Source organism: Doryrhamphus excisus, linkage group LG12 (assembly GCF_037039965.1).
Source record: "Doryrhamphus excisus strain RoL-2023G ecotype Guam linkage group LG12, RoL_Dexc_Guam_v1.1, whole genome shotgun sequence".
Classification (NCBI taxonomy): domain Eukaryota; kingdom Metazoa; phylum Chordata; class Actinopteri; order Syngnathiformes; family Syngnathidae; genus Doryrhamphus; species Doryrhamphus excisus.
Window position 1 is genome coordinate 12,703,414 of NC_136368.1, and position 27,912 is coordinate 12,731,325.

Genomic DNA, 27,912 nt, shown 5'->3' on the forward strand with positions numbered 1-27,912 from the left:
AATCAATGAATCAATTCAGATGAAAAACACTAAATTGCAGTAAATTGTATTTTTATTGATTTAATTCATGAAATACTGCATGTTGGTCAATAACAAGCTGCAACAACTGCTTTTGTCCAGCAGATGGCAGCGTTGCAGCATAAACTATAAGCACTGAGGTAATCCAGTATGACTATTAAGACATGATACAGTATATAATGACTATAAAAGTTGTATAATAATCACCACTTCATTAATAATCTAATAATGACATAATAATATAATGACATTAATAACAATTTGATACTTGTGCCAGTCCTAATCTGTCGTTGACCCCACCTCTTCCCCTCAACTGTGATCGCTCCACCCACAGCACCCAGAAATCTACAACTAAACATTTTTTGATGAAATTCCTCTTTAGCCAAAATCTTCACAACACAAATATAAACAAACATTTTAAGCCTGTCAATCATATTAGTAAAAATGACATGAAAGCCGGCGGAGCTTGATGCCAAAGTCTTGATGCAATCACAATATAAGATTTCCATCAACAAGAAAAACACGGCTAGTGGCTCATGTTTGTGCATTAGCATAGTAGCAGGCACGATACCTCAGCTGTAGTGTGACATATCACCCCCCCTCTCCACACACCTGCAGGTCCCAGTGGTCACCAGAGGCTGTGAACATCCACCTATACTCAGGGTCAATGTGATCATCGTCCACTGTGATAAACACACACGCACATCTGTGTGCGTATGTGTACATGTGTTTGTCAGATCCCGGGTCATCCCGAACTCAGGCTGTCAAACCCGCAGAACTTCCAGCGTTTCTCCAGAGTGGCTCCCACACCGCTAAGTTCCTGCCTAAACATGAGGGGCAGACGGACCATGAGGCGCTCCAGTTGCCCTGCCGACACCTAGACACACACAAACACACGGAAATACGCGCTTGGAACTTAATAGCTCTCTCAATGGTGTATCTTCACAGAAGAAGTGTGTATACCTTGGAGTCCAGTCTCTGCATGTAAGACCACAAGTACTCCAGGTTGGCCCCAAACGGGTGAACATGGAGGAAGGTCGAAATCACGCCTGAAGTCATCAGTGGGTCAATAACAGATATGTTATCAGGGAAAGCATGTTGTATGATGTTTTTTACACAAGTTTGTGTGGTTTTATTGTATTTTACTTCTTCTTCCACTTGTTGTATGATTGTATGATGATAAAGATTGTTAAAATGTAACAAATACATTGCCTATACAGTTCATGAAACTGGACACATTTTGACACTAAGGGAAGTTGAATAACTTGGCACACAACAAGCGTCACAGAACAGATTGTGTCCCACTTTGGAGGTTCTACTGAAATACTGAATGTTGGCTGTCATCACTCACCCAGAAGTAGGGCCTCCTTTTCGGACAGGACAACATTACTTCTCTCTCTGCTGAGGTACGTTGATGGGAGGCACCCGCTGACCCCCTAGAACATAAACACATACACATGCATTATACACAGAAAAATTATTTGTTGTAAAAGGAAAAAAAGGAAAAAAAACATATAAATGATTTATAAATATGACTGAACGCTAAAGAAGGCAAGGAAGCAAAAGAAGAAAGGAGGAGGAATATGGATTGTACCTTGTCTTGGAGTGAGAGCACCTCCCCCTCCAGGAAGTGATGCTCCTCTTTCGCCTGCTCTAACTCGGCCTCCTTGCTAGCTAGCTGCTCCTGCAGGCTGTGGAGTTGCTGAGAGTCCAACAAACAATCAAACGCACATTGCAGTGATGTGTGTGTGTGCATGTGTGTGACATCAAATTGTTGAGAACAAGCTAACAAATGACTATTATGGGATCTCTAGGAGTCTGGGGAACGTGTCCAGCATTTGGAGACATGTCGGCATGTTGATGTTGTGCGTCAGCATTTGCATGAATATACATGTACATATATCAATCAAATAATTCAGCTTGTAGAAAGAAGAACAACCTGCTGCATGCTGATGACACTTTGCTGCAGCAGCTGCATGGAAGCATCTGGAAAGTGCCACCTGGTCAGCCCGACTACATTGTTGTTGTCTTCTTTTCCTGCCTCCTTCCTTGCAAGCTCTGCCTCCTTCATGTAAGCCTCCAGCTGCCATCGTAAGGAAACGTTCTCCTCTCGCAGGCCCGCCTCCATCTGATCACACACCCCTGGCGGGGAGGAGACAAGACAACGAGAAGAAGCATTTCAAAGAAAGGGCTTTGTCATTTAAACATATGCAATGTGTTTCCTATCATACCGCTGTCTTTGCATATCTTCTTACAAGGACTTTCATCGGAATCTTCATCCGACATCTCCATCTCCTCTTCACGTCGGATGCCCATGATCTCCTCCCCATGGACTTTCATCAGTTCCTGAAATGCCATTATGATCCATCATCTACAGATATTAGTGCTGTCAAAGCAGGTCACATTGGTATCATTTCTAAATTGATACACTTGTCACATTTGCTGAAGCAGCACTGTTGCTATAGCGACTTACCATTCAGGGAAGAAACCAGGAAGGATTTGTTCTGGAGCTGATCAAACTTTCACCAGCACAAGCTGGCAACTGATTGGCTGTTAGTTCATGCCTCCTGTCACCTGTCTGGTTTCTGATTACAGATGACTACGTACTTCCTGGCCAGCTTCATGTGGGCCGAGTCACACAATGCGCACTCGTACCCGTTAATGACTGACTGGGTATGAAACAGGCATGCTTTCCTGTGGTGACTGCTGGACCATCGAGACCTTTGAGCAGCCTTGCAAACTGGTTGACTGACTTTCTGTGGGAGTGGACAGCAGACAACAAGAAGGTGTACCAACCTCACATTGCTTGCGCCAAATGTCTATGTTCTTGCGCTGAGCTTTAGAGAAATGGTCCCATGCCTTTTGTCTGCTGGCGGCGGTGAACACGGCCGAGATCTGCTCAACTTTGGGGTGAACCAGGAGGGGTCAGGGGGCATGGAGGGGCAGGGGAAGGGGGGGAGTCAAGACAAAAAAAGCCATTTATGTGTATGCGTGTGTTGTGGTTCTTTGGACCAATGAATGGGAGGAGTCAAGTCATGGCCTGGTCCCGCCCCTTGTCAGCATTCTGTACTCACATTGTACTCACATTGTACTTACACATGAACTTCCATGTATGTATACTTTACTTGCATGTATTTACATGAACTTACAAGGGGTGTCATGAGACAATCAGTTAACGAGACAAGATTGGGTCTACAAGATCAAGACACGAGATTTTAACATTAGGCTACTTTTAGGAAAAGTACAATGAAATACCTTGCAATGCTCCCCATAACATACCCTTCAGTGTATGCTACCGGCCCCGCCTCCACCCACAGCAACAAAAGACTGCATGACTAAGAAAAGGGTTCACTCCATTCGTGCCGTTGTTCTTGGGATCTAAATGCAATATACTAAGTTCTATGTGAAGTATTTCCATATTGCCTCATACTAACTCACTAGCAAGATCTCAGTGTATAGACTGGTCATATATCTCATCTGGTTTCATATTATCTACATACTGTATTGTATATAACTCTGGGAAAAACTGTTGATTTTGTTAATACTTGGGTTGTTTATATTGTTTATTTTCTATATTGTGTATTTTGTACTGCTTGACTGATTCTGTACTCTTGCTGCTGTGCAATGCAAATTTCCCCACTGAGGGACGAATAAAGGCATATCTTATCTTATCTTATCAATTGTGCGAAGAGTGAGCCCTCTTCCTGTCTGTTTAGAGGAGGGAGGGAAAACCGACACGCATACACTTGTCAATATATAGACGCTGGTAAAATTATGTAGTTTGTTGTCATTTCCTGTGGGATTAATTAATTAATTAATTTATTACAGACACGGGAAAATGTTATTTGACTATTTGACTTTGACTACTGAAAATATGAAATAGCGTCAATCATTCATTTGTGGCTCATTCAAGCCGCAAATGCCAGTGAACAAAAATCTTGTGAGATCTTGTGATGCCCCTAGTACACGTATATTAAAACATGTACTTACACAAGCACTTACAGTACATGGACATACAAATGTACTTACATTGTACATACATGTACTAACACATACTGTCCTTACACATGTACTAATTAAGATACTTATACTTACATTGTATTTGCATGTGTTTTTACACTACATGCAGGTTGACTTGCTCCACGGTTGACATGCGATGTACATCACATGGCACATCACATGTTAACTAGCGGAAGTGAATTTGACTTTAAACTTGTTTTACTTGTACAAACCTCAAGGGAAGAAAGAAAATCCACTGGATTCCTTTTCAGAGACTTCCTTTGGATGGATGAGGGATGGGTTTATGAATGGACTGGTGGATGGATAGATTGATGGATGAATGGATGGATGGATGATGATGGACAGATGGATGATGGATGGATGACAAGTTGAAAGGTTGCGTGTTGCCATTGCCCTTAGGAAGAGGAAGCGACTGTGAATATCAAGATGGTGTCCGTCGACTTACACTGTGTCAAGATGGCCACCAGGGCACACTTGAAGGCCTCCTTGGCGCGCTCCATCTCCTCCTCCTGCACAGCCTTCTCGCTCAACAGTCTGCGCACATGACCGTTGGCTGACTGTATCATGGAGTAGAACTGGTTGGCGGTGCGACGGTTGACCTCGCCTCGGTCCATCCAGGTGAGGAGCACCGCCGTGGCTTCGCTGAACTTGTGGTTGTCTGCAAAGAAACACGTGGAAACATCCTCTGACTCCATGCCACCTTCTTTAACAAACACAAGCTCTAGTTAGCATGCTAACTCACATTAGTTAGTCCATCGGGAAAATTCACAATCCATCAAAATGTTGTAGTTCTTAAAAAATTGTCCATAATTGATGCATTTATTTACGTCACAGCTTCCAACAAAGGCAGGCATGTGCTTTGCTTTATTTCCTGCCTCTTCCACAGTCAGTCCCCAACTTCCAGGCAACATCACCACAATTGGATGTGAGAGTTCGTTCACGGGACCTTTAGTGCCCAGTCAGCCTAAACCAACGAGCGCGCAGCCAGATGGCCTCCAAATTGTTCCCCAGAGGTGTCAGCGAAACAACGTCACAGCTTGCGAACACGAGAGGCGACTCCGCCTGCTGCCACATTAGACGTCAGTCACATGAGCGCTCGGTCTCATTTGAATGACAATTGAAGCGCAGGGGCACCGAGGCGAAGACGTGAGTGAATTAGTGAGCGTTTAAAGAGCTCAGGAGGTGCTGGAGCGCAGATAAAAAGCTTCTGGAGCAGCAGCGGCAGATTACAGTCACATTACACGTTGTCGCACAATGATGCACGACAATAACAACAACTATTTATTTAGGTGACAAAAATAGACTCCACAAAGGTAACACCTTCAGCTCGTGTTGCCGTTAGCAACGAGCACCGCCATTGTCTGATGCCCTGAATGGCCTTGAGTGTGCACTTGGCTGGCTTATTGATGATCTTAGGTGACATCATGCTGCCACGATTACATTATGGCCAAAATATCTTGAATGTTCATGTGAGGAATGTACTGAATGAACTGAATGTTGTAATACTTTGAATCGGCAGAGAAAAGTGCAACAAAAACACAACAGATGCACACATCTTCTTACCTTTCAGTCCCTCCGCCAACATGGCTGCCTCATGCTCAGAGAAATGCACAATGGGGGCCGGAGACGCCGGCTGCTGACGGTCCTCCCAGAGTGTCTGGCGGTGTCGTTCTTCTCTGGCCATTAGCCGTTGTTGACACTCCCATTCGTACAGGTCATCTCGTGCCTGAGCAAAGTCCACGTGGATCTTGCCAGAGTCCTTCTTGTCCGTGCTGGACCCGATACGCATTCGGTATCCTGGGAAAACACTCAAAGCTTATTGGTTCTCATCAGTACGCTACTATTTTACCATATCAGTGTGGGATAGCACTGAGCACTGTTATCAACAGGAAGCAGGCTAGTCTCTAGTATTCCAACCCTCTTGTCGAATAGCCATGTTAGCTGTCTAGTCTTCTAGTGGTCCCGACTGGTAGTTCACCCGTGGAGTCCTCACCTTCTAGTCCTGTAGCTGAGAAGTCTTTTCGTCATCTGCCATTGTCAAGTATTCTTGCTTTTCTCTACTCTGGCCATGATGTCCTTGTTTTCCAGTTTCCTATTTACTTAGTCCTGTAGTTCTCTAGTCCTCTAGTCATCTCTAGTCCGCTCTGCTCCCCAACTCTAGAACTCATTGCCACCAGACCTCTGTAACTCTGCCACCCTCCCCATCTTCAAATCCATACTCAAAACTCATCTGTTCAAACTTGCCTATTCTCTTTAACTGCTTCCCCCCTCCCCCTATTTATTGTATGTTCTTATTTATTGTATGTTGTCCTTTATCTTGTATTTTATATTGGTGGTTTTTATCTTCTGTACAGCGACCTTGGGTGTCCTGAAAGGGGCTTTTAAATAAAATGTATAATTATTATTATTATTACTGTAGTTCTCTCGTCCTCTAGCCATCTCGTCCTCATTCTGAAGCCCCATAGCTGTACAGTTTTGCATTTGTGCATTGGGAGTGTTAGGGGGATTCTTGACTCTATTTTCGAAGACGATAAAGGCAAAAGAACCAGAAATCATTTTTTGCATGTAAATAAATGCATGTAAATTTTCTCCCCTAAATCACATTTTGAAATGAAACAGAATGATTAATCACATTTTCATGAAGGACCAGTTCTGGGCCCGGGACAAGATACTCTTTGTCCCTCCTTGTCAACGGCCCTGCATGCAGCAAACAACACTGTTTGTGAGTGTGCAGAATCGTGTGGGGGGGGGGGGGGGGGGTTGCCACTTGGGAGAACTGTACAGGATGGTTGTGTTTGAGCACATTCAAGTTGGTTATATTCTCCGTCTTCGTCTCATATCAGTTCAGCAGTGTTGATGGGCTCACTTAATTCTGCTTAAAACTGAAACATTCCCACACTGGGGCTGTGGCATTTAGCTGAGAAACCATGGGGACCATGCCGTCATTCATTCATATTTGTGTTTGCTCACTTGCAAGCTGCAGCACTCGTTAGCAGCCGTGCACAGTGGGACAAAGACACTGAAAAACTGACAGGAGGGTTCACTCACTCTGTTCATTTCGGTATTGCACAGACTGAATCCTTTTGTGATCCAGTCTGTTTGGTAGAGAGATAGGAGGAAAACAAACATGCATGCACATAACAATATATTGAGGCTGAGAAAATTATTGAGTTGTTTTTTATTTATTATGTGATTTATTGATTTATTATCAATTATCGTGAGAGGCCTACCTGTCGTCCAATCCTCTATGCATCTAGTCCTGTAAGTTCACTAATGTTGTATTTTCCCCTCGTCATCTAATTGTATAGTGGTCATGTGTGCCAGTCAAATCGGTCCGTGTCTCACCTGATAGGTACATAGCCTTGTCCACCATGAAGTGTTGGCTGAAGCGAATGTGGCAGAAGTTCTTCTTGCTCTTGCGGATGGCAGTGATGTCGCCACACGGACTGAAGACCTCCCTGATGATATCATCGGTGGCATTCTCCGGCAGACCTCCCACAAACACCGTCTTGCAGCCAGGGGGGCGCTCGCGAGTGGATGGTGGGGGCAGGTCTGCGGCGCAGTGACATTGTGAATGTGAAAGAACTGCAGGTGGTTCTATCTAGAATATTCTCCAGTGATCTATTCAGCGATATTATGATCATGACTGAGTGGAAGAATTGAACTTCTTACTGGGGTTCTGAGGGAAGAGAGTGCAGTTCTTGCAGTGTATGATCTCCTTGACTGGCTGCATGTCAGGGGGGGCAACCAGGCTGACTCCCGCCATAATTGGGTTGACAGTTGCGATGAGGTCCAACGGGGGCTCGAACCTCTGAATGCGCAGAGACTCTGCAATAGACCAGGAGAGCCAGACCAGCAGAAGCTTGAGAAGAGACCTTAGTAATCTTCCTCTAATACCTCTAATACAGTGCTTCATGAACTTTTTTTGCAGTGCACCCCTTTTTGGAGATACAATTTGAAGTAGCCACAGCCGCCTGGAGAATGTGTTGCAGAAAATACACTTCTAATAGCACAGAAAGCAGCAGTGATGTTCGGTATCCCACTGTAAATTATAATGATGATAATGCCCGTGTTTGCAAAAGGCAACATCTCAGCCACCTAGGTGGAGGCAGGGGCCGAACAGAAGGTCTGCAGTCAAAGGTCACCACAAGAAAGTCAATAATCTATTATTGCTAACTGGGCAAAATACAAAGTAGTCAGCTAACACCAGCCTGCTGCCAACAAAACAGGCTAACAGCGTGCTAGCTCTTTGTGTTAGGACAACTGTCAATCACATTGCTCTCTGATCATGAGCTGATAACTTTAGCCTAGCTGTGAACATAACGTACTAGCTCTTTATGCTGGGACAAACAACTTTCAATTACCGCTCTCTGATCATTTGCTGCTAATGTTAGCATGCTGGAAACATAACATGCTAACAATGTGCTAAGTCTTTGCGCTAGGACAACTGTCAATCACATTGCTCTCCGATCATGAGCTGATAACTTTAGCCTAGCTGTGAACATAGCGTACTAGCTCTTTATGCTAGGAGAAACAACTTTCAATTACCGCTCTCTGATCATTTGCTGCTAATGTTAGCATGCTAGAAACATAACATGCTAACAATGTGCTAAGTCTTTGTGCTATGACAACTGTCAATCACATTGCTCTCTGATCACTAGCTGATAACTTTAGCCTAGCTGTGAACATAGCGTACTAGCTCTTTATGCTGGGACAAACAACTTTCAATTACCGCTCTCTGATCATTTGCTGCTAATGTTAGCATGCTGGAAGCATAACATGCTAACAATGTGCTAAGTCTTTGTGCTAGGACAACTGTCAATCACATTGCTCTCTGATCACTAGCTGATAACTTTAGCCTAGCTGTGAACATAGCGTACTAGCTCTTTATGCTGGGACAAACAACTTTCAATTACCGCTCTCTGATCATTAGCTGCTAATGTTAGCATGCTGGAAACATAACATGCTAACAATTTGCTAAGTCTTTGTGCTATGACAACTGTCAATCACATTGCTCTCCGATCATGAGCTGATAACTTTAGCCTAGCTGTGAACATAGCGTACTAGCTCTTTATGCTGGGACAAACAACTTTCAATTACCGCTCTCTGATCATTAGCTGCTAATGTTAGCATGCTAGAAACATAACATGCTAACAATGTGCTAAGTCTTTGTGCTATGACAACTGTCAATCACATTGCTCTCTGATCACTAGCTGATAACTTTAGCCTAGCTGTGAACATAGCGTACTAGCTCTTTATGCTAGGAGAAACAACTTTCAATTACCGCTCTCTGATCATTTGCTGCTAATGTTAGCATGCTAGAAACATAACATGCTAACAATGTGCTAAGTCTTTGCGCTGGGACAACAACTGTCAATCACACTGTTCTTTGATCAGTAGCTGCTAACATTACCTTAGCTTGCACACTCTGTCTTCATGTTGTTTTGTTTCATTTGCTCTCATGTTCACTTCAGACAAGTCCAAGGCAATAAAACAATAATGAATGAGTCATCATCAAAGAAAGTCACCTTGAATAATTGTCTTCTAATGTGTGTCAGCTTTTATCTGCTAGCAACACAAGGCGTGTTTGGTCACAGAAAAACAAGGAAACGCAAGTGTAAGCGCTTAGCTTCTAGCTCTTTGGAGAAGCCATTAAAGTGTTGTGTGCGATAACCCTGACAGCTAAATTACACTTGTTGGCGCTGCACATTCATCACAGTCCAGCCGGGCTGCTTTTGCTTGCGGCCGCCATGACTCACGCCGACTTCACTCTGTAGAGGCGAGACCTCGATGAATTTATTTATTTATTTTTTTACCACTGGGCTGCTGCCAGACACAAATACAATATTTGATTGTTTGGCAACCTTTTGACTCATGGGTAGGTGAGCGGTACGTCAGGATGTGTAGAGGTCAGGGCTATGACGTGCTTCTGTGGCATACTACACTTACTATCACTGACTGATGATAAACAAATCCCAACAAATCGCCAGCCAATCACAGGGCACATATAGACAAACAACCATTCACACTCACATTCATACCTATGGACAATTTGGAGTCCCCAATTAACCTGACATGTTTTTGTAATGTGGGAGGACACCGGAGTACCCGGAGAAAACCCACGCATGTACGGGGAGAACATACAAACGTGTACATATCTTTGCTACTGGATAAGAAGAAATTAAGTTGCTTATTCTGTGAGTTTGAGCGGTAGAGGAATGATAATTGTACAGTGTTAACTTTCAAATAATGCTAAGATTGTTGCATTTGTCCCCTGTAATGGAGGTTTGAAATGGCTAATGACGCAATGAGAGAAGGTGTCAGGTACAAGCTGCAGCGTTGTTTGAATATTCATGAGCCTCGACTCCTTACAGCTTTGTTAGCGATGCTAATTAACAACGGCTTCCCACGAACCACAAGTGTATCATCCTGACAGCTGTGTAATATTTTGGTACATTATTTGAATGTATACAAATGCTCATAATATTAATAAACATTCATTCATTCCTCACGAGGGTCACGGGGGGTGCTGGAGCCTATCCCAGCTGTCTTTGGGCGAGAGGCAGGGTACACCCTGGACTGGTCGAAAGCCAATCACACGGCACATATAGACAAACAACCATTCACACTCACATTCATACCTATGGACAATTTGGAGTCGCCAATTAACCTAGCATGTTTTTGGAATGTGGGAGGAAACCGGAGTACCCGGAGAAAACCCACGCATGCACGGGGAGAACATGCAAACTCCACACAGAGATGGCCGAGGGTGGAATTGAACCCTGGTCTCCTAGCTTTGAGGTCTGCGCGCTAACCACTCGACCGCCGTGCCGCCTATGAATAAAAAATAACAAACAATTTTGACATATTTCATATTGGATGGCATTAGATAATGTACCTAATAAAGTGGCTGCTGTGTCATCACAGAAGTTACCTGAGAGAAGCTGTTGTCCGCCGATGCCCAGCGGCGCCACAGTGAGGTTCGTCCAAGCAGGACGCTCGCTCTGGTGCCCCTGCTGGCCGCCGTCAGTTGCAGAGGAAGCAACACTGGCCATGGTTGTCCTATCAACACCACCTGGACCAAGCTGACTGGGTGGGTCCAGGGTCCGGTGACCTCATGGAGGCTGGCTCTCACTGAGACAGGAAACAGATACCTTGGTGAAGAAATGACAGGCTGCATGTCAATCATCAGGATAAGACTTCCTCAGCATTAGAATATTACACTTATTGTATAAATGTTGAAGAGCGTTCACTCATACGTACGTGTACACCATTCAGGGCATTCAGGCTATCTATTTTCATTATTCCAAAAATTCACAGTTTTACTAGCACAAAAATTACCACTGAAATGAATGGCATAATCCCACATTTCTCAATTACTTCACAGCATTCCAGCATCAAAACATTCACCCAAACAATTTTCCACATTCCCAAATTTAACATTTTCCATGACACAAATTTAATTGATCTTAAGAAATCTTATTACATCATCCGTATTTGTCAACTGATTCCAACCATTCCAACATCAAAACACTAACACCAAAAAACAATGTCAAAAACAAAGTCATTTGAGCTTATGAATTTCCACATTTCTTGACCTATTCATATAATTATAACACCAAAACACGGGGTACACCCTGGACTGGTCGCCAGCCAATCGCACGGCACATATAGACAAACAACCATTCACACTCACATTCATACCTATGGACAATTTGGAGTCACCAATTAACCTAGCATGTTTTTGGAATGTGGGAGGAAACCCATGCATGGGGAGAACATGCAAACTCCACATACAGATACCCAAACAGAGAATCGAACCCAGGTCTTCCCGATCTCCTGATTGTGTGGCCACACCCTATACATTCCTGTAATGCAAATTTTTATTATTTCATTCTTATTCCTGTTATGTTGTCATGAATACACACACACACACATACTCACACAGCAACATTTGCTGAGATTTTATGCATTTTGATCCACGTGACGCTCAGCTCACTTTCACACATCATTAAATATTCATCATGGAGAGCTTGTCCTGCTTCACTATTCATGAACACACACACACACACCTCCCAGTGTAGATTATTTCAACATTATACCATGTAACATCTGTTGTCAAGCTAATTATTGTCTTTTTATATGTCACATAGTCTAGCAGTGCAGTGGTACCTTGGCACATGATAAAAATAAAATGAATGTATTATTACTCCATAGATCCATTTTCTATACCGCCGATCCTCACAAGGGTTGCGGGCGTGCTGGAGCCTATCCCAGCCGTCTTAAGGCGAGAGGCGGGGTACACCAATCACAGGGCACATAAAGACAAACAACCATTCACACTCACATTCATACCTATGGACAATTTGGAGTCACCAATTAACCTAGCATGTTTTTGGAATGTGGGAGGAAACCGGAGTACCCGGAGAAAATCCACGCATGCACAGGGAGAACATGCAAACTCCACACAGAGAATGGAACCCATGTCTTCCCAATCTCCTGACTGTGTGGCTACAAGCTAACCACCCGTCCACCGTGCAGCCCATTTATTATTAATGTGATATATTTGTATTAAACAATGTGCTAATTTGCCACCTATAATACAATGCCAACATTTGCATGTGTTGCATTCGTGACACCAGATCAATAGAGTTTTTGCCCGCTCCGCATGTAGTCCACCAGGACGGCTTCTGCGATCGTCTCTTAAAAGGCATCGCAACTCATCAAAGCTGCTCTGGTTGTTCAGAGAGAATTCTGGAACATTCCCTGAAGAGAGTGTAAACACTCAAAGATGACACTTTCCAGGCTAAATGACGACATGTTCTCTGGGCGGCCTGTAGGAGGAGTGGTACCACTCTTGAGGCTAACGCGCTGACTTGCAAGGAGAGACAACATGGCAGCACACTTCCTTGCTTCCTTTCCTCTCTGTGATGCTGTGTTTGTTTGTCAGCTTGTATTTGCCCTCCTGCGGCCGTTGTTGCGTCACCGTCAGGTTGCCGCCCTGCAGCTAGTAGCCATTAGCCGACGCCGCAGATGAGCGGCCAGAAGGCGACCATCATATCCTAATTGTCGCCTGATGAGAGGGACACCGCAGGCCAGGAACATGTGTGTGTGCGTGCTCTTGGAGCAACTCGGAAAATACTGGCTGACCCAAAGACAAATACCAATTTTAATGAATATATATTCATATCTATCATAGCTCCTGCTGATATATTTGGGACTGTTTATATACTACTATACAGAGGAGACCAGACCTACAGTACATCAATAAAGTATCTATCGATTGATCTGTCTGTCTTACAAATGTACTTGATTCGTCTTCAATCTGTCTGTAATTATTCTTATTGCAAAAGTTTTAACATAGAACTTCTTACACATTTCTAAGTCGATTCAAACAATCCAGAATCAAAATGTTAAGCTCACTCAGGACACAGTGGCTTTCTGTTACAAAGTAAAAAAGAAAAACCATCTGCGCGTAATGGAAGCAACATGGCGGCAAGTTGGCAACACCATTCCATCCCCATTGACGACATATTTTCTCAAAAGCAACTAGCGACAAATCTAGTGATTTTTTGGTATTTGGGGACTCAAAAGTGAAAGCATGTATTTTATATTCTGAATGAGTAATAGCGGGTGCTGTTGACAGGTCCGCCCTGCCCAAACACAGTCACAAGTAATCAGGAACCAGTCAGCTTCCGAGCCGCAATGCCGTGGGGTGGAGTGGAGATCTAAAATGCAAATTTTCTTAAACTTCTGTTATAAAAGAGGACATGATTTTATATTTATTGTTAGTGTTGTTACTCTGTATTAATAAAATGAAGTATATTTGCATTTATTTGATTGGCAAATGTAAGTAATTGATAAGCTTACTATATTGCTATGTTCTCAGGTGCGATTACATATAGTCACCAGAAGAGTGTGCTACTCACAAACCACACCAAATAATGTTAACAGAATAAACACAACATAATCTGTTATTCTCTGTGCGATTGTGGCAATTTTTAAAAAATGTCAATTGTCAACATGTGATGGGAGAACTTTGAAAGACGCTGGCCAAGATAAAATTTATTTTTCGGCCCTTTTCGGCCATTTTTCGGCCCTTTGTATTGGGTTGTGGACTCCTATAGAGCAGCTACACCAAATAAAAAGCACACAAAGCTTTATAGTTCTTCCACAATCTGCACCTATTCAGCTGTAATTCTTAGGATTTTGTGGTTCCCGCGAAAAGCAGCAATCCATTCAAACCATTCCACGGCCGAAATGCCCAAATCATTTAAAACATTCACTTGTTTTCAACATTTCAAAAATTCACTGTTTTTCCCGAAATTCTGTAACATTTGAGAGTAAGAATTCTTAGTAATTCCTCATTCTCCATTGATTCAAACCATTCTAACACCAAAATATTCTACAATGTAGTTCAGGAAATCTATTTTCCACATTCTAAAAATTTCCCATAATTACAGATTTTACGCACAGTGTTTCAGTTAAGCTTAGTATTAACACGGAATTTCTATGCAAATTGCCAACTCCTGTTATGTCTACATTCATTCATTCATTCATTCATTTTTTCATTTTCATTTTTTCCTCACAAGGGTCACGGGGGTGCTGGAGCCTATTCCAGGTGTCTTCGGGCGTGAGGCGGGGTACACCCTGGACTGGTCACCAGCCAATCACAGGGCACATATAGACAAACAACCATTCACACTCACATTCATACCTATGGACAATTTGGAGTCACCAATTAACCTAGCATGTTTTTGGAATGTGGGAGGAAACCGGAGTACACGGAGAAAACCCACGCATGCACGGGGAGAACATGCAAACTCCACACAGAGATGGCTGAGGGTGGAATTGAACCCTGGTCTCCTAGATGTTAACCACGCTAACCACTAGCCCGTCTACATTCATATTATCCATATTTACGTCATCTAATGCAGTCATGTGACCCGCCTCAGCCTCCATCATTGATGAAGAAGACAGGAAGACAAGATGACAAGATCCCTGTCTATTTATTACTGTGTGTGTGTGTGTGTGTGTGAGCACATCATGTAACAGATGGTGATGGAAAAGCCAGGAGAGAGAGGCAACGGGCAGGCAAGTCAGTTTTCTAGCTAACGTTCTTTCAGCCGCGACCACCATGTGCATTTTAAACAGCCTGTCAGCGACTTCTCAGCCAATTAGCATTACTGACACATAAGACACACACACACACACATTAAAAACTAGAACCTAGTACACTGGCACCGAAAGGAAAGACACGCCAGCCTTAAAGTGAACATCACTTTGACTTCTATAGCGTGGCATAAGGACTATGCAGCACGTGTCGAAAATACCACAGACATGCACTACCAACCCGTTTGTCACTACGCTTACAGAGAAAAGTGTTTCTAATAAGATAAATGTTCATTTTTCTATTCAGATGCTAAATGTTGTGTTGTTCAATACAGAGATGTGTCTGTTTAGTTTACGTTTTATGTGCTATTTTTATGTTATGTTATCTAGTCATTCTAGATTCACCGGACTGGTCGCCAGCCAATCACAGGGCACATATAGACAAACAACCATTCACACTCACATTCATACCTATGGACAATTCGGAGTCACCAATTAACCTAGCATGTTTTTGGAATGTGGGAAGAAACCGGAGTACCCGGAGAAAACCCACACAAGGGATAACATGCATATGCATGAGAGGAATCAAACCTGCGTCTCCTAGCTGTGTGACCTGTGCGCTGACCACTTGTCGACCGTGTAGTCTATGCAGCACTAAATATTTATTTTTTATATGTTTTTACTTTATAGAGTTGAGTGACATTAGATGTGTTTTCTGAATTAATTTAAAATATTTTTACTGCTTGTCTGACATCTAAACTAATTCTAAACTAGCATTTTTTCAAGCATTGCTGCCTGTGTTGGGGTTAAAATATGCGGCCATTTTTGGGTCATGGGTAAGCTGCAGCCTTTCCCAGCTGAATGCAGCAAAAATAGAAACTATGTATAGATATATTATCCTAATTTAAGACCCCTGGTGTAGACTATAAACGTATAGAAAAAAATAACAATGTATGAAACAGGTCGACTGTACAAACAGCCAGTGGTTGCTTGTAGCCATTAGCGCTCTTAACGTGCCGGCCTGATGGTGGTCTATCATGGCGTCAGGACTTGTCACCCGTCTATATGCCAGCAGGCAACAAAATGACAAAACATTTGTGTGTTGTTTTTATGTGACGGCTAAACAAGCTGATTGACAGAAGCAACGGGCTGCAGCGGCGCCTTCTGTTCCCATCGCTTCTAATTAGAATGAAGAGGAACCGGCACAGGCGGGAGCGCTCGTACGAGCAGCCCATGGCGTCTTGCATGACCGCCACCGACCTCCGTGTCCCCAGGCCGGACCTGCTGACACGCTCCGCTTGCCAGCCTTTCATCTTCATGTGCACCTCCAGGACATTTTTACTGCGCTTGTAACATTGCCATGGCAACAGCTGCCAGCGCTGACTGTTGGACTGACCGTTCGTGCTATGACCCATCCCTTCTATCCCGCTGTTTCACTGCAATTCCCCTGACTTTTTGGATTATTTCCAGTATTCTATTGAGCAAGGGGGCAGCTGTCATCAATTACTTGTGAGAGGGACAATCTCACTAATGAAATCACATGTAGTCACGGGCGAACGAGTATGCTGTGGGTTGGCCGCGTGGATGAGTTTGCGTTTTTGCGTTTCATTTCTAGGATGAATTGTGTCGGTTCTCATTAATAACATGTGAGGAGTGATTGCATTACAGTCATTCTACGATTTGGCAAATTTGTGCATGAGATCGCATTAATTAAATGACATGTACTTGTTACACACACAAATGTAGTCTCGGTTGAGCGAGCGTGATGTGGGTTTCGACTTGTTTTGCATGTGCATGTGCATCTATAATCTGTAATGTTTGGCTAGGCATGGCATACTTCCCCTCTTTTGGCACGATTGGAAGGGGTGGCCCAGGGCACTGCACAATCGCATTTACACGCAAATGCGGCGGCTCCTTGCATGTTATTAATGATAACCAACAAAATTCACAAAAGCAACAAACCACAAAGACTCAAAATAATCAAAAATAATATAAGTCAACCTCACCCAAGACTAGCTTTGTGTGCGGAACAATAATAACTGATAAGACTGGAAATCATACACAAAATCAGGGTAGTGGTGTGATGGGTAGCTGGGGTCGCAGCATGAATGTTCCATAATGTAAGTGATACTGTCCATGTTGACAGGGGGTGCAATGTCGAGGGGAGGCGCAGCAAAGCAGTGCAAGTGTATGTGTGTGTGGTTGGATCAGGAGGGGCGGGGGGCAATTGTACCTCAGAGGACGCCTGAAGGTTGAGACTAATGAATTATTGATCACACACACATATACACACGCATACACACACACACGCATACACACAGCTGCTATTCTGAACATAACCTCATTAGAATAGAATATGCACACTTCCTGAAGCTGACCCAATACTTTTGTCCACACCCATTTTTTTCCTTTGTCTTATTGTTGGGAAATGATCTTTGATTTTTGTGACAGTCCAACAAAAATGGAATAGGTTCATCCTTCTCTTCATCCTTCTCTTCAGTGCTCTACAGAGGACGTTATATTTGTTTACTGGAACGTCTTCTCCCGCTGCCTTTGTGGCGCTACCACTTCCTGACACAGCCTCGCTCGCCTCACACTGCCTTTTTCTCCTCTCGCACATGCACGCGCACACGCACACAGAGGCACACTCACACACATATACAGTGATGGAGTGGCCAGTGAGCGCGCTGCAAAGCTAACTTCCAACATCATCCATCAGCGCTGCTCTGCTGCATGCAGCTGATGCATCAACATGATCCTCCTGTGGGGGAGGAGCTGGTGATGTGTGTGTGTGTGTGTGTGTGTGTGTGTGCGTGCAGAGGAGAGGAGGGGAAAGCAGTTTAAGAAAAAGAGACGGAGAGAAAGGGAACATTGAGGATGAAGGAAGGAAGCTGACCGCATGATGACAACACTCATTCATTGTAAGACACATTCACACACACGACAGAGACAGAGCTGCCACCTGGTTAATGCTGACCTTTCAAAGTAAAGCTCTACATTCACACGCACAAAGGCAGTACAAATGTATTTTTGTGTTTACACTCCCAACAACATGAAGCTAACTCATGCTACGCTCACAATCACCTGACGTCACACCTGACATGGTGTGGCAATGCTAAGCTAACACTAGAGCTGCAACCATTAATCAACGGTTAATCCATTACCAAATAACTATGTTGGTGATGGACTGTCATTTTTGGATTTAAATATGTAAATATCCTCAAATTTCAGCCTCTCAAATGTGAATATTTATTTATTTCCATGGAAGCATACCTATTATCATTGTGTTTTAGCCAATACAAGATATTCACACATAACAGCTTGGACATTGGAAAACAGTGATGGACATTTTTGCCCCATTTCTGATATTTTGTGTACCCAACACCTACTGTATCTGCAAGTGTTTGATTCATGTTAATTTAATCTATAGTCTAACTGATTACTCTATTCATTGAAACAACAAGATTCAGATTAATGGACTAACAAAATGATCACGATTGTGTTTTATTGTATTGTTTTACTAAAGCTTTTTGACAAACATTTAGATTTTTTTTTATCATTTAACTTTTACAGGCAGCACGGTGGTCTAGTGGTTAGCGCGCAGACCTCATAGCTAGGAGACCAGGGTTCAATTCCACCCTCGGCCATCTCTGTGTGGAGTTTGCATGTTCTCCCCGTGCATGCGTGGGTTTTCTCCGGGTACTCCGGTTTCCTCCCACATTCCAAAAACATGCTAGGTTAATTGGTGACTCCAAATTGTCCATAGGTATGAATGTGAGTGTGAATGGTTGTTTGTCTATATGTGCCCTGTGATTGGCTGGCGATCAGTCCAGGGTGTACCCCGCCTCTCGCCCGAAGACAGCTGGGATAGGCTCCAGCACCCCCCGCGACCCTTGTGAGGAAAAAGCGGTAGAAAATGAATGAATGAACTTTATTTTACCTACCTGATGTTTGTGCACTTATTGCACTTATTTCTGTTCAAATCTTCTTTTTCTGAATGAGAAAGCGGAAATTAACAATGTGTTTTTCACAAATCCGATTCATCGATTAATTGAAAAAATAATTGTCCGATTAATCAGGTATGAAAATAATCGTTAGTTGCAGTCCGCCCTAATAGTCCCGGTGAGAACCACTGAGAAAATGTTAGCTAACTAGCTAACCACTACGCTCGCACAATGATCAAGAAATATTGGTTATCTCAACATGTATACATGACCACAAAAATACACGATTGATGATGATGATGATGACAACATGAACAGATGACTCCATGAAGAGATGAACAAATTAATATTTGAATAAGTGACAACATGAGTGGACTAAATCGGAATCATGGACGGAATCGTAGAATTGGCCAATAAAAACAGAATACACTGTTAAACACGGAATCTCACAGAAATTTGGTATTGAATAAAATGCTGTCATCATGAGGAAAATAAACATTTGTGAGGGAAACTGTTTTCTCAGTAGACCACGTAGGCGTAGCGGAATCTCAGTCACAACCCTAGCCCCCATCCTCCAAATTTAACCTGAAACAATGGCAAAAACTTCAAAACTTTGACCTTACAGAACGTGAATGGAACCTAGTGAGGTTATCTTAGTTTAGCAGAGTACGCTAGTGTGGCGGCTGTGTGTATGCAACTCAGGCTGTATGAGTGTCTTTACATCAAGTTGTGTTTTAGCGCTTGTTAATGTAAAAGCGCAGTTCCCGATGAAATTAGGACAAGAGGCAAAACACACAATGCAGCCTTCCAAATAAGAGAGCTGTTTGTCACGTACTGTCTAATTGACTGAACAAAATGTCTGTCATAAAAATTATATATTACATTAAAGGGGACCTATTATGCTTTTCCCACTTTTCTGACCTATGAATGTTATTAGAATGTATTGTATGTATTATTTTTTCTATATGTATTATATCTGTCATGCAAGCTAAGAGGTCAAAGGTGATTGTTATGCTAACATGTTACAAACCGACTGGCATTCGCTGAGTGATTTTTCAAAATAAAGGTCAGCAGCATTGTACATTGATATTTTGGCTGCGTGTGTGTGTGTATGTTTGATGGCCTTCTTTTGTGTTTGTGAGCCGATGACCATCAATCACTGGGAAGAGGTGCTTGGGTATGCATCCCACCTATTGACATGATGCGTGTTCCTGCCGCCCTGCCATTCCCTGGCCACATATATCACCATTAGCCAGCAGTGCTATGCACCGGATTCTCTTCATTTCATCTGAAAGCGACACAAACTAACACAGCATCACAACATGACACCATCGCACAATCACAACATTACTGTACACCATCACACTATCGCAGTGTGTCAGTCAGTGGGCTAGAGTGTGTGATGGAGGCGAAAGAGGCGAGAGAAAAGGAAGTGACTTTTCCTTCAGTGTGATGAGGAAGGACAGAGTGTGTGATTGGTGGAGACGTGTGAAGTGGGGGGAAAGGGAAGCTGAGGGTGGGAGGTGTTGGCAGACCACACTTCCACTACAGTGAAGCGACGCCCACAGTGACACACTTCCTGCATACATGTATTATTATTACGATTATTATCATCATCATCATTACTGTGATTACTAGTACAGTAACATCAGCCCCAGTTAGTGCGTTTTCAGTTAACATCCTATATTTTTGCTCAAATTTTGCCTTGGTTTGCATCCCCCGCTTGATTAGCATCCAAAATAGGTTTGTTTAAACCGCCATCTTGAATCACGTGCTCAAGACGAAATGTTGTGACTTGATCGCACAATGCAATGCACAATTTTAGGGCAACAGCATTAGAATGCAATACACAAAGTAACAAAATATCGTACATAGATCGCAAAAAGAAGAAATGCGATGGACCGTACCAAAACAATGGTGCAAGACCTGTGGATATTACAGCTTATAGAGAAGACCGTCAGAGGTATGTAATATTCCACATTCCGATTCGATACATTTTTTTTATATAGTCTTGTGATCCAATCCAATCCGGTATTATTTTTTAATAATAAACTTTTGCTACAAACATGAATTTGTGGAATTGAATATGGTTACTTACTGTGCAAGAACAGCAGTCCGTGTGCAGTGAGGGTGAACTACCACCGTAGCTACGGAGCCTAATAGCCAACGTCCAACATGAAAGTAACTTCACCACGTTTTCTTCTTCATGCGCTTAGCGAGAGTCGAGTGGCAACCACGTTTGAGGCATATTACCGCAGGAGCGTGGTCCATAGTTACGGATGCTACACAGCAGCCGGATTGGCCAGATCTCGTGTAGGAAGTCGATTTTATCCGATATTCAAAACACAGCGGATCGGTAGCAAATCTCCATCATGAAGATCATCCCTAATGTAAATGTGACAAAGCAGCGCCGTCATCAGCTGCGGTGCCCACGCATACATTTATGTACGTATACATTTCCACCCCGGTTCCCATGGAACAGTCTATCAACCCACCGTGTCGGTCTCGTTTTTCATAAATAACACAAATTTCTGATTCCAACAACAAAAAGCTTGTCATAGCATGATTGCGGCATTCCGGAGTCAAACAGAATGTCTAAGTGATCTTAAATGTTCACTTGTCCATTCCTTTGTCTTTTGTAATATTCTCTGTATAATTTTCTGCATATAAAACTGTAATTATCGTCTATAAAATGTGTTTTGTGTTAACATTTTTGGGTGTCTGGAACAAAGGAATTGGATTTATATTATTTTCTATAGAGAAATTTGCTGTGGTTCGAGTCTGTTTTGGTTTGTCAGACCTTCTGGAACTAACTACAGCATCACTGTATCATTATCATTATGATTATGTATTATGATTGTTATAACAAATAGAAATATATTGTAATGTTTATTATGACTATCATTATAGCCATTATTATTGTTATTATTATGTAAAGGCAACGACTGTACATATATGAAAATAATCTGTTATTTGGTTAAATGTAATAACACCGTAATTTTACATTTATTAATCTTTAAAGGTCTCACTTTCATTGTTAGTGATTATTTCTGGGAGCTGCCTTGGAAATATTACTAAATGAGAACAAAGAGATTTCATGCCATACACTCCCCCCCTCCGCTCTCTCTCTCTCTCACACACACACAAAGAGGATTATAGATTGTGCATCCGAGTGTTTCCTATGAAATGAATAATTTCAACTATCCTCACTTCAAACACAATATCACTGCAGTGCACGGACAGCATTAGGGTGCATGTGGAAAACGAACTGTCTGCATGCTGGGATGATGACCACACACACACACACACACAAAAGGTGAGGAGGAACTGAGATAAAGAAAATATGACACTATTATTATTAACAAAACTATCATTACCTTATAGAAATTATTACACATTTTATTACCAGTTATGCTGACTTATAGTCAGACCTTAGTTATTAATCCATTCATTCATTTTCTACCGCTTATCCTCACGAGGATTGCGGGCGTGCTGGAGCCTATCCCAGCTGTCTTCGGGCGAGAGGCGGGGTACACCCTGGACTGGTCGCCAGCCAATCACAGGGCACATATAGACAAACAACCATTCACACTCACATTCATACCTATGGACAATTTGGAGTCACCAATTAACCTAGCATGTTTTTGGAATGTGGGAGGAAACCGGAGTACCCGGAGAAAACCCACATATGCACGGGGAGAACATGCAAACTCCACACAGAGATGGCCAAAGGGGGAATCGAGCCCCAGGTCTCCTAGCTGTGTGGCCTGAGTGCTACTCACTCTACCACCGTTCAGTCCCACTGTTAGTTATATTGGTATTCATTATTTTTTATATTATTAATTAATACATATTATTTATTAATACATATACATGATATGAATTCATACAAGTGCATTTAAATATATGGTTCAATGTTTGTAGCTTTTTGTGACTGTATATGAATAGCATATCTCTTCTCTGTAATGCCACGCCTTGTAATACTGTGGCTTTGCATACCATAGTATCGATGGTTTGTATAATTGCGACATGATAGTACTAGTATTAAAAGATGCATTTAGGCCGTTAAATTCCAACTGAAGGGCCAGGTACAAAATTCATGTCCCGCCACGGTTAAAACCTTTATTGTTATTTCAATTATTATTGTTACAGTAATGATTTCCTAATAAATGTGTGAACAATAATGACTCAAGCGACTTTTTAGAATATTTGGTTATTTTTCAAGCTGTATAAGGTTGAATTTATTGGATGTAAGTAAATCTGCTAATGTGTATTTGTGTAGTATAGGAGTGTGTGTCCTAACATCCTATATCAAGGCATTTCAAAAGGCCGCCTGTAGCCAAAATCCAGCCCAAGAATAATATCAGACTATGGCATCGCTACTATGAATGATAATACACATAATATAGAAGTGGCAGTGCACAGGGCATTATTTGAAAGGCACATTAAGTGCTTTACACACACTATTAACCTTGCAATCCAACCTACCTCAGTGTTCCCAGCGTCAATGAGTGACGTGTGGCTGTTTTTAAGTTAGTGGCAGAAATAAGTCAGGCATATCGGTGGCAATTTGTTAGAAGATAAAGGGTTAAGCGGGTGTCTTGCTTCGTTAACAATGGTACTCTGGTGATCAACTCGCTTCATAACACGCAACTCACTCGCTTCGTACGTAGAAGAGATCCGTGCTGACAATTTAGAGACATAGTTGCTATATGTAGCAAGTGGGGTCCTCATTAAAAGTGAGACAGAAATTGTTGCTTTCGTCATGCATTTATTTGGTAATTAAGTACAAGTAGTCAACAATGGTGAAGTATGCGACCAAGTTAGACTGGCGCTCTACTTTTGTACCGCTATGCAATAGAAGTTTGAAAGCTGCATACACCCCTCCACAATGCATCCCATACCTGGGAAGAGCAACAGAGCCAAGAAGGCAGAGCTTGTACACACTCATCCATCACCCGCCTGCAGCACCTTGCAATCCAGGCAAACACACATGGTGTCCAAAACCCAGCAAAAGTGGAAATATAGAGCAAAAAGGCAAATGTAAATAGAAAAAGCTAAAATGATGATGAAAATAACCAAAAAATGTTTGCTAGAAATAGTTTTTTTGGAACTATTAATATTGACACCTCGACTGAAAAGCCAGCATTTTAAGAAATGCTGCAAATGTATGACAGACAGTACGGATTCAATAATCTTGAAATTCTTGGTTCATCTTGTTCTTCTCGTGGACTCAAGTGAGTTGGGTGTCTTGTGACTACTAACTATCTTTGACTATGCTCTTCAGCATTTACACCAGGGGTCTCAAACACGCGGCCCGCGCAAGTTTGATATGGATGCTGTATGGTATCATGTACCCAGAAAAAATTATTACGTTTGATTAATGTTCACGTTAAAGGTTAAATAACTGTTAATAGTTATCCTCCCTATCCGTGTGGAAGTGGTACGTTTTTGGCTATTTAAGTTTAAAGGAAATAACTTGAAGGCTACCGTTTAGGTCGCTAGCTCTCTAGTTTGCGAGTTAGCATGTGTCTGAAGACCCTGCAGTTGTGCAATATGTTGTAAATAAAAAAAGTATAAATGTCACTATAGTCGTGTTTTGCCATGTCTACAGGGCTCTAATAATGCTTTGTTCATTTTAATCTGAAAAAAATAATTTGTCTATCCACCAACTATATGTGGTTTCTTAAGTTTTTATTATTTGCCGTTTTATTATTATTAATATATTTATTTATTACTGATGGATTGATTTTCTTTATTCTTTGTTTATTTATTTTTCATCTTATTTTGTGCAGAAAAATAAAAATTAAGATATTTGAGAACAGTGGAATGTTTTATCAGAGCTTTTATTGTAGAAAATTGGAACCAAAGCACTGAAAAAGTTTGTATATTTTTCTGTTTTTAATAAATGCGGTTGTTTTTTTTTGGAAAACCTGATGCGGCCCAGCCTTGCCCAGACCCTAGCTCCAGTGGCCCCCAGGTAAATTGAGTTTGAGACCCCTGATTTACACCATGACAACATAACAGTGTGTGTTTGTCACTGGACAAACAACATCATTTCATGAATACTTTCACTTTCATTCATTCTGCTGTGGGGGTGGCCTCAGGCCTACAGTGGACACACCACAACTCAACCTCAAGTGAAGAAAAAAAGAAGCAGTCATGTGTGTGCCTCACTTTTTCTCTCTTGAATAAAAAAACTCTTCCCTCGAGTCCCTTGTTGTCAGCGTTTACGGGTCAGTGAGGATCACTTTTACTCTTACACACACACACATTACACAAATTTTGTAAGCAACCAGAGGTTCACACCATGTTGTGATTCACCAGCACACTAAGCTTCTGGACCTCAAAGTCTCCCTAGTCCTGACCGACAGCACCATCCATGTGTGAACACAACTATACTCTACAGTATATACCATACCTCCAATAAAGCACATGCAGTTTTGTCTGCAATGCTGCTAATTAACGCACACCACTAATGATCGTGTACATTGTGTTCAGTGAGATGACAGAAGACAAATGACAGCATAAACGTCATTAAAACATAAATTAATTGCCAAAATTGATGTTCTTTCTGTCACACCAACTACAAGTAGCACACAACAGCAGCATGCATCGTTACACACACACACACACACACACACGACTAGATGAATGGATGACTACATGAACAAGTGAATAGATTAGGCCATGAATACATGAATAATGACTCAATTATTATATGAATATATGAAAAATATATACGAAAAATATGAATAGATGACTACATGAATTGATGGTTAAATGAATGCTCCCTGTAGTAGAACCACGTTAGAAAGCACTTGTGTCGTGAACGTGCGTCGATAGTGACATGAAAATAAACACATGAACAATAAATCACCTTCAAACACTCGTTGCGCTAAAAGTATCCGACACAATGGAAAATGACGCCATCACAACATCACACAACAGCACATTCGGACTTTTTACCTCCGCCAAGGAAACGCGACGATGACGACCACGAGCTGCACGCGCGCCTCCCTGCTTGCCGCCGCTCAGCCTGCCTGCGGGAATGCGCGCGCACACTCGATGACGCGCCCGTGTGTGTGCGCTCGCTCCCGCAAGTCTTATGAAGGCAAAAGAATAGTAGACGCGGTATAAACACACTATTAAGGTGTGTATACTCTTTACACACACCTCAAAAGTGTGTGTGTATTGTATGTACTGTATATATTATGTATTTTGCAGTATAGTATATAGTATATACAGTACATGCATTTACACTCTGAGGGCATGTACTCATGCATTTACATCCATTATGAAGATACTGTAGAAATACTCGCATGAATACATTAAGTTACGTACACTGTGAAAGTACGTATGGATACATCTACATATTAAATTACATATAGTGCAAATATATGTATAAATAAATGCATATATTAATTTCCTTACATACACACATCTCAGTGGACAAGCCATTAGGTACACCCTTTATTGGCATCCGACCTTTGGCGCCCTCTGCTGGTATAACTCACAAAGACACACTACTTATCGTTTACACTTATAGTTATTTAAATTTTTCATTAACTTTATACTTTCTATTTATATTATAATTACTACTTCACTAGTCTGTTATTTTATTTCTTGGTAATCAAGTGTGGGGCATCTTCTCTTTTGGGAGGTTCAACAAACTCTGAGTCTAATCCTGATTTTACTTAACCTGAGATGGGTAACTCTGGGTATACTGTCCATAACATCTGATCTTGAATTAAGAGTATATTGACTCTGAGTAAAGTTTGTGCATGACCACTATAAAAAGTCATCACACAAAGGGAGCCCTGACTCTAGGATCACCATGGCAACTGTAGATAGAAACCGGTTGTCTTTCTTTCACCACTGGAACTGAAAGTGTTAATGTGTGTGAGTATGAAGACATTTTAGAAAGAAATCTACAGATGATGATACAGTTGACTAAGTCACTGCAAAAGTTTGAATGCATTAAATATATTGATTTAACATTTAATTATTTTTTAGCACACCAGTGAAAAAGTGGAAAATAGTGGAATGATGGATGGATGGTGTTGGAGAAGAAATTCTCAGCAACCTAATTGAGGCCTCCAAGACCACTTGTTTAAGTAAATTTCATCTCCCCAAGCATATTCTGTAATCTCCACTTATGAGAAGGAATAAAACTCACTCACTAGTAAAAGTTAACATCTTGTCTTGTAAAATTGGTCAGACAGAATAAAATCACAAAAACTATAGATAGTGTAGATATCTACCCTACATAAAAGACAATTGTTTAAAAAACTAAATTAGACTACAATGGAAAGATTAAATATGTGAAAAAATATAAATGATTAAATATAATTCAGGCTGGGTCGAGTGGTTAGCGCGCAGACCTCACAGCTAGGAGACCAGGGTTCAATCCCACCGTCGGCCATCTCTGTGTGGAGTTTGCATGTTCTCCCGTGCATGCGTGGGTTTTCTCCGGGTACTCCGGTTTCCTCCCACATTCCAAAAACATGCTAGGTTAATTGGTGACTCCAAATTGTCCATAGGTATGAATGTGAGTGTGAATGGTTGTTTGTCTATATGTGCCCTGTGATTGGCTGGCCACCAGTCCAGGGTGTACCCCGCCTCTCGCCCAAAGACAGCTGGGATAGGCTCCAGCACCCCCGCGACCCTCGTGAAGAAAAGCGGTAGAAAATGAATTAATGAATGAAATTCAGGTTGCACGGGTGGTCAGCGCACAGGCCTCACAACTAGGACAACTGAGTTCAATTCCACCCTCGGCCATCTCTGTGTGGTAGAAAATGAATGAATGAATATGTAT

General features: G+C 42.1%; 1 protein-coding gene across 2 annotated transcripts; it reads right to left on the reverse strand.

The window, feature by feature from the left end:
* Positions 1 to 26,139, reverse strand: enox1 (ecto-NOX disulfide-thiol exchanger 1). Of its 2 annotated transcripts, XM_058082685.2 has the most exons (13): positions 26,064 to 26,139; positions 10,973 to 11,192; positions 7,711 to 7,866; positions 7,384 to 7,590; positions 5,602 to 5,835; positions 4,484 to 4,696; positions 2,815 to 2,921; positions 2,250 to 2,364; positions 1,958 to 2,160; positions 1,613 to 1,720; positions 1,370 to 1,454; positions 982 to 1,067; positions 1 to 895 (listed from the first exon to the last, which is right to left on the reverse strand). In XM_058082685.2, the coding sequence occupies exons 2-13, from the start codon at positions 11,091 to 11,093 to the stop codon at positions 764 to 766; spliced, it is 1,767 nt and encodes a 588-aa protein (XP_057938668.2). In that variant the 5' UTR covers positions 11,094 to 11,192; positions 26,064 to 26,139; the 3' UTR covers positions 1 to 763. The 2 variants fall into 2 exon arrangements, with proteins under 2 accessions (XP_057938668.2, XP_057938673.2); XM_058082690.2 differs by lacking the exons at positions 10,973 to 11,192; positions 26,064 to 26,139 and adding an exon at positions 9,452 to 9,922 and having other exon boundaries at positions 19 to 895.
* Between the last annotated feature and the right edge of the window lie 1,773 nt (positions 26,140 to 27,912).

Excerpts from the sequence above, each read along its gene's own strand:
- enox1 (XM_058082685.2), bottom strand. The coding sequence starts at position 11,093 with ATGGCCAGTGTTGCTTCCTCTGCAACTGACGGCGGCCAGCAGGGGCAC. Across the intron at positions 4,697-5,601 it reads GTTGGCGGAGGGACTGAAAG|ACAACCACAAGTTCAGCGAA; the intron begins GTAAGAAGATGT and ends GTTTCTTTGCAG. Across the intron at positions 2,161-2,249 it reads GAAGATATGCAAAGACAGCG|GGGTGTGTGATCAGATGGAG; the intron begins GTATGATAGGAA and ends CCTCCCCGCCAG.